Below are 7,446 nucleotides of genomic sequence, written 5' to 3'. Positions count from 1 at the left end.
AAAGGTACCTTGGCTCCGAGAGTGTTCTAAAGTTCTAGAGGTGGTATTGAACTTTGCTAGGTGCGTCGTCAAGAAGTGCAGGAGAAAGACAACATCGACATACCTAAGGACATGTTTTTTTTATTTTCTACTCCCTCCGTTCCTAAATGTAAGACGTTTTTGGCTGTTTAATATAGGTAGTACGTACATTTTAAGAATGTTCTTAGACAATTTTAATATGTATATATAGCTTGGCCTTCTTGCAAAGAAAATAGCTTTATCTATGTTTCAAAAAAGAAATAGCTTTATCTGAATTAGGCACTTATTATCAGGTTGTCCTTAACCCGTTCCTGAAAAAGGGTTATCCTTAACCTGAGGCAACCCACATAGCTCGGAGCACCTGCAACGTGTTTGGTGGAAGCCACGACCCGCCCCGCAGATCCAACGGTCCCAAACCGCTCCACCTCATCCCGCACGAATCTCGAGGGCCCCAAACCGCCACGAGACAAACGCCTCTCCAATTCAAACGGTGGCGGGCAATCCTCTGGCCCCCCTTCTCCTTCTCTCTCATCCAAATCCCCAATTGGACGGGGCGAAGCAGCGAGGTCGCCGTCCGCCATTGCTCTCCCGCCTCCCCCTTCCCCTCCCCCAAGGTCGCGATGGGCGCGGTGGCGCGCCCGGAGCCGGCCCAGCGGAGCGCGCCGATGCGGCTGTGCGTGCACGTGCTGGAGGCGCGGGGGCTCCCGGCCATCTACCTCAACGGCTCCAGCGACCCCTACGTGCGCCTGCAGCTCGGGAGGCGGCGGGCCAAGACGACGGTGGTCAAGCGGAGCCTCAGCCCCGTCTGGGACGAGGAGTTCGGCTTCCTCGTCGCGGACGTTGCCGAGGACCTCGTCGTCTCCGTGCTCAACGAGAACAGGTTCTTCAGCACCGACTTCCTCGGCCGCGTCAAGGTGCCGCTCTCCGCCATCCTGGAGACGGAGGACCACTCGCTCGCCACCGCCTGGTACCAGCTCCAGCCCAAGAGCAGCAAGTTCAGGAGCAAAAAACGCGGTACGTAGGTACAACCTTCATTCGTTCGTTCGTCGCATTTCGCAAACCCGCCATGTTTGATTGCTTTAGATGTTTCCGAGATAGATGCTTTACTGAAGATGAGATTGCAAGCCTGAAATGTACTCCCTCCGTTTGGAATTACTTGTCACAGAAATGGATGTATCTAGACATATTTTAGTTCTAGATACATCCATTTTCGAGACAAGTAATTCCGAACGGAGGGAGTAGTCAAGATAAATGAATGTAATAATTAAGCTACCTACCGAATTGAGCATCCTGTCCTGTTTACATGTGGGTGAAAGGGAGTGCCCCATCCCCATGTGCTGTTCAAATTGGGTGTCAGGGGTTTTAGAAGTAGGAAATTTCTCCGAGAAGTTTGCTAAGGTATACGTACACTCCTCCTTTTCTAAAAAAACGTACATGTTCATGGAATTTTGAGGAGTCTCAATCCACTGAATTTGCATCGGGCCAAGAACTAACTGAATTTATACATTCACAAGTATTAGCTGCTATTCCGCAAAATGCTTTTATGATAAGGTCAGTTGAAAGTCGCTGGTAAGTTATAGCTGAACCTAAAGGCTAAAAGTAAGCATTGCTCACTATTTTTTTAATTTTGCAGGTGAAATTTGCCTGAAGATATACCTATCGGTTAGGGAAGGCCACTGCAATGAGTCGCAAAACATTCTGATGCAACTTATCAACGATACGCCGTGCAGCTCAACTAGGTCAATTGAAACTAACGAGTCCTCCTTATCAGCAGTTGCTAGCAGCCTGGATCAATCAGCCTGCGCTAGCATGGACCGTGCATTCTACCGTAGTGGTGTGGATCAGTTGACCCAAAGCAACACGGACCAAAAAGTCCCGAGCAGCCTTCCTTGTGGCACCACACAGCAAGCAGTTATTCTGGAGCCTGAAGAGGATGACGGCGATGCTACCGGCAATGCATCATCAGTAGTGGAGGTCTTGGCTCGATACTTCCGTAAAGCTGCTGATGCCGGACCTTCTCTAACATCAGACCCCGATCCCATAGATCAGTTTCAAGAAACAGAAATAGCTGGATCCTCTGAAAATGGCAAGAACGGCATGCCCGAAGTTAATCTTGATGAACTACTGAAAACTATGGAGTCTAAAGATCAAGGTGGTGCAATGCCAGGAAACTTACCTGGTGGCGTTCTGCTGGAGCAATCTTACATTATTAAACCAGCTGAATTGAATGCCATGCTGTTTTCAGCGAATTCAGATTTCTGGCCAGCAGTTGCAGAAGTTCAAGGACTAAGTGGGTTTCAAATTGATCCCTGGAAATATGAGAATAACGAAAATTCTGTGAAAAGGACATTAACTTACACAAAAGCTGCAAGCAAATTAGTCAAGGCTGTAAAAGCTACAGAAAAGCAGACATACTTGAAGGCAGCTGGAAATTCGTTTGCTGTGCTTTCTAGTGTTAGTACTCCTGAAGTTCCCTGCGGTAATTGTTTCAAGGTGGAGATATTGTACTGTATAATACCAGGTACCCCATTGCAATCTAAAGAACAAACCTCACAGCTGACTATAAGTTGGCGCCTCAACTTTGTTCAGAGCACAATGCTGAAAGGAATGATTGAGAATGGAACAAGGCAAGGCCTCAGAGAAGGATATGCACAGTTCACTGAATTGCTTTCCAAGAAAATCAAAGTAGCTGAGCTAGATGACACTAAATCGAGCAAAGACAAGATTCTAGCTTCACTGCAGACTCATGAACAATCCAACTGGAAGCTGGTTGCCCGCTTCCTTGGGAGCTTTGCATTCATATTCTCATTTACTGTTGCAGTGTATGGCATTGCACACCTTCGTTTAGTCAAGCCCAGTAAAATGGTGCATGGAGGGCTTGAATATTTTGGTATTGATCTTCCAGATTCAATTGGGGAGGTTGTATTTTGTGCTCTTTTGATTCTTCAGGGGAAGAATATCTTCAAAGTAGGTCAACGTTTTTTGCAGGCCTGGAGAAAACGTGGTAATTATTTCTCTTTATCCAAAAAATGTAGTACATATGTATCTATTGATAGACACACTTTTTATTCTGTAAATATTAATTCAGGACGAGTGAATATTATGCTTTCCTCATCCCTCTCTAACTACTCTTTTTCTAGAATTGCTTCAATTGTTGAGATGATTTAATAAACACAATTTGTTCATCTTAAGAACTATACTTTCATTCCCTTCATTGCTACTCATATATCTCCACTCCTTTCCTTGGGAATAAACTGTAAGCACATGTAAATCTTTGCCCTTCCAATATTAGGCAGCGATCATGGGGTCAAAGCTCATGGTGATGGCTGGTTGCTGACTGTTGCACTTATTGAGGGAAGCGGCATAGTAGGTGCAGGCACACCAGGCTTGGCTGATCCTTATGTAGTTTTTATGTGCAATGGGAAGAGGAAAACTAGCTCAGTTAAGTTCCAGACATCAGAACCAAAATGGAATGGTAAGTTTGTCGAACTGGAAAGACCAACGTATGACCTTCTCAGAGCATTTGCTGATACCGTGGTCTTTTTAACTCTCTAGAGATATTTGAATTTGATGCAATGGATGATCCCCCATCAAGGTTGGACGTGGTTGTGCATGATTCAGATGGACCACTCGATGATAATGCTATTGGTCGCACAGAAATAAATTTTGTGAAAAACAATTTGTCAGATTTGGATGATACATGGCTTCCTCTCGATGGAAGGTTTGCCCAAGGATCTGAGCCCAAGTTACATTTAAGAATTTTTTTGAACAACTCACGTGGGACTGAAGTTGTTATGAATTATCTGGAAAAGATGGGGAAAGAAGTCGGCAAGAAGGTATGAGTTGGCTAACATATGATTAATTGTCATTTTCAGCACAAAGTATTTACTGAAGTTGCGTATGACTGAATGTTCAGATGCCCTTGAGGTCCTCTCAGACAAATTCATCATTCCGTAAGCTCTTTAGCCTTCCTCCAGAAGAATTTCTTATTGATGATTTCACCTGCCACCTAAAAAGGAAAATGCCACTTCAGGTAATTAGGTGTGTTGAGTTGAATTCACGTTTACTCTCACTGTTCCAAATTATTTGAAGTTCTTTTTTTCGCGAATACGCAAAGCTTGCATATCATTTCATTGATAGAAGTTAATAGTGAATACAAGTGGTGGTACAACACATGTCACGAACATAGCAGGTGTCGACATGGTGCCCGGAGCAGAGAGACATGGGATGCTCGGCCATGACACGAACGCAGAAGAATTATTTGAAGTTCTATCTTTGTCTTAAATCAAACTTTTCTATATTTTACCAAGTCTATATATAATGTGCTAATATCTTCAAATCAAATATACTCCCTCCGTTTCTCTTTAGTCTGCATATAAAATTTGTCTAAAGTCATGAACTTTGACCAACTCTATAGGAAAAAATTATGAACATTCACAATACGAAATCAATATCATTAGGTGCATCATGAAATTAATTTTCATACTATATAACTTTAGTATTGTAAATGTTGATATATTTAATATAAATTTGGTCAAACTTTGCATAGTTTGACTTCAAACAGACCATATATGCGGAGTAAAAAGAAACGGAGGGAGTATCTAAGTACGAAAAATATTTTATGATGAATATAATGAAACTAATTTGGAGTTGTAGACGTTGATATATTTTTCTGGACTTGGTCAAACTTAAAGAAGGTTGACTTAGGACAAAGCTAGAAAATCAATCGAGAAACTGAACATTGTATTTTTTTTTTGCAGGGGCGCCTCTTTCTTTCCCCAAGAATAATTGGATTTTATTCCAATATATTTGGGCGGAAAACCAAGTTTTTCTTTCTTTGGGAAGACATTGATGATATCCAGGTTGTTCCACCGTCTCTTTCAACAGTTGGCAGTCCATCCTTGATGATCATCCTCCAGAAGGACAGAGGTCTAGAAGCCAGGCATGGTGCCAAAACACAGGATCCTCAAGGAAGACTGAGGTTCCATTTCCAAACATTTGTCTCATTCAACGATGCTCACAGGTGTTTTCTTTTCCCTTTTTCCTTTTGCCATTTGTTTTTATTTCTTTCGTGTCTACAGAGTTCAAACAAGACATTTCCAATGACATTCGTGAAGGTCTGGGCAAAAAAAAAAACGATTCTCCAAAAAGACTATTTTTGAAAGCATTTTGGAGCACTGATTTTGTTATTTTCGTCCAGACCTCCAGGAATGAGATTTCATCACGACAATTTGCACACAGGCAGAAAACTCAGCAATGTTTGTTGTAAAAAAGAAACATTATTTTTGAATTTTATTTCTGCTTTTCGTATTTTTAGTGTTCATAGCTGGAGCATTTTGAGCTCAGGATTAGAAGGACACTTTCGTCCACACGACTACTACTCCCCAAATTGTATGAGCATATGCGCACACACACAATAGAAAGACACTCCCTCCATCTAGAAATGTAGGTCATTCAACTTGTTTGAAGTCTTTCATGCAAGACTTCAGACAACATATTTCTGAACATGATAGGATATGAAAAATAAGAACAAAACAGAAAAGAATTTGCAAGAAAAATCTAAAGCAATCTTTTCATGCAGTGGATCTTTGCATTCTTCATACACTTTAGATGGCATGACAACTTAAATGTCTAGACAGAGGGATTAATTGGTATCAGGCTATCCTACACACATTTTCACAATAACACAGCATGCATACTAATATCTTGCTATACTTCTGTTAAGATGGCACTTTGGAAAATCTGACGTCTAGCAGAGTTATTATGGCACTTTTTTAACTCCTATTCTCCCATTTCAATTTTCCACCAATTTCTCTTATCAAGTAGTTGATGATATATACCAATCTGATGTCTAACAGAGTTATTATGGCACTTTGGAAAACACGGTCATCGGGTCTAGAACAAAAGGGAGAGACGACCGACAAAGAACCTGAACCAAAACAGCTCCCCAATGAAGAAGTTTCTCTGTTGGGCAACGAAGACGTAAAAATGTCAGAAGTCTACTCGGCTGTTCTTTCTGTTGATGTGGGCCTTGCTCTCTCTCAATGAACGCATGTTTGGCACCTTGTATAATGCACTTGTAAAAGCATCTGTTTAAACCTCTTCGATTATGTACTCACAGGTCAATGCCTTGATGGAGATGTTCTCCGGAGGTCCACTGGAACACAAGGTGATGCAGAAGGCTGGTTGTGTTGACTACTCACCAACAGAATGGGAGCCAGTAAACCGAAACATATACCAGAGGCAGATCAGCTTTAGGCTATCAAAATATGGAGGAGAAGCGACAACCAAGCAACAAAAATATAACTTACAGAATCGAGACGGGTGGGTCCTTGAGGAGGTCATGACCCTCCAAGGCGTCCTGCATGAAGACTATTCGAGTGTGAGATAACTTAGACAGTCAAGACTGGATCTGATGAAAATGCTTGCATGTTTAATATCATATTGCAGGATCATGACATTCTTTCTCTTCCAAAATTGCAGATCCAGCTCAAGTACCATATGATGAGCACGGCGTTGAAACCAAACTCCTGTAGCATTCAGGTGATGTTAGGGATTGTCTGGTTGAAGGGCACTAGGCACCAAAAGAAGGCTACAAAGAATGTCATGTCGAATTCCACCAACAGGCTGAAAGAAATATTCTCAGAAGTCGAAAAGGAGCTTTCATCCAGAAAAGGTACCCGTTTCAGCACAACAGATTGATTCTTCCCGGTAGCAAATTGCTGAAACGAGCCTGGGCTCAATTCGACAGAAATGCTGCTGCTGCTCTGATGAAAAATAATCTTTCAGTGCTGACTAGTACTTCTGCAATGTTGTTCCAGGTGTGAGTTAACGCCGGTGCAGAACAGCGAATAGATTGTTTGATTCTGTCGCTCAATTAAGATTAAAAGAAGACACCAAAGATCAGCAGTCATGATGATCATAACATAGTTCGGCGCAGCAGCATCACTGCCTGCTTCGCCCCTTTGCTCAGCCCAGATTTTTTGCACAGATGGCCAGCATATCAACTGACATGGATATGTTTTCTCCTCACACGCGCATTTGATCAATCTGATGTTACCTTGATAGGAACTCAAGCAGAGCTGTGTATACACAATGAACTTACACCACAAGATTACATGAATGGAATATAGACTTCTTACAGAGTCTTGTGATACACTAACATGCATGCCGGTCATTATCCCCATACAGAGATTGGAGAGTGTATATGTACATGTGCCAACTATAAATAGAAAAGAAAATTAGTATACTACACATATAGTACCAGAATGACAGAACTCAATTTCGTACGACCATCAAGCTGAACACCAAATGAGCAGTGCATTAAGGAGAACTACAGGAAACTGGTACACTGATGCCAATCATTTAAATTGGCACTATTGCAAGATGGCTATTGCTACATGAAGCATATAAATATGTGGCACAAAC

The 7,446-nt window shown here is 42.2% G+C and overlaps 1 protein-coding gene across 1 annotated transcript; it reads left to right on the top strand.

Moving 5' to 3' along the window:
- The first annotated feature begins 638 nt into the window (after positions 1 to 638).
- Positions 639 to 7,174, top strand: LOC119315772 (C2 and GRAM domain-containing protein At1g03370-like). The gene is made up of 10 exons (XM_037590261.1): positions 639 to 1,032; positions 1,652 to 3,022; positions 3,311 to 3,493; positions 3,574 to 3,854; positions 3,935 to 4,051; positions 4,779 to 5,041; positions 5,877 to 6,042; positions 6,140 to 6,400; positions 6,502 to 6,694; positions 6,840 to 7,174. The coding sequence occupies exons 1-10, from the start codon at positions 639 to 641 to the stop codon at positions 6,848 to 6,850; spliced, it is 3,240 nt and encodes a 1,079-aa protein (XP_037446158.1). The 3' UTR covers positions 6,851 to 7,174.
- The last annotated feature ends 272 nt before the right edge of the window (positions 7,175 to 7,446 follow it).

The sequence above is a fragment of the Triticum dicoccoides genome, chromosome 6A (genome assembly GCF_002162155.2).
Source record: "Triticum dicoccoides isolate Atlit2015 ecotype Zavitan chromosome 6A, WEW_v2.0, whole genome shotgun sequence".
NCBI lineage: Eukaryota > Viridiplantae > Streptophyta > Magnoliopsida > Poales > Poaceae > Triticum > Triticum dicoccoides.
Note: the sequence above shows the minus strand (reverse complement) of the source record. Positions and strands in the feature narration are given on the sequence as shown.

What these genes read in the sequence shown, in the direction of transcription:
- LOC119315772 (XM_037590261.1), top strand. Translation starts at nt 639, where the DNA reads ATGGGCGCGGTGGCGCGCCCGGAGCCGGCCCAGCGGAGCGCGCCGATG. An exon ending in GCAGGCCTGGAGAAAACGTG is followed by an intron (nt 3,023 to 3,310) that starts GTAATTATTTCT and finishes TTCCAATATTAG; the next exon opens with GCAGCGATCATGGGGTCAAA. An exon ending in TGCATGAAGACTATTCGAGT is followed by an intron (nt 6,401 to 6,501) that starts GTGAGATAACTT and finishes CCAAAATTGCAG; the next exon opens with ATCCAGCTCAAGTACCATAT.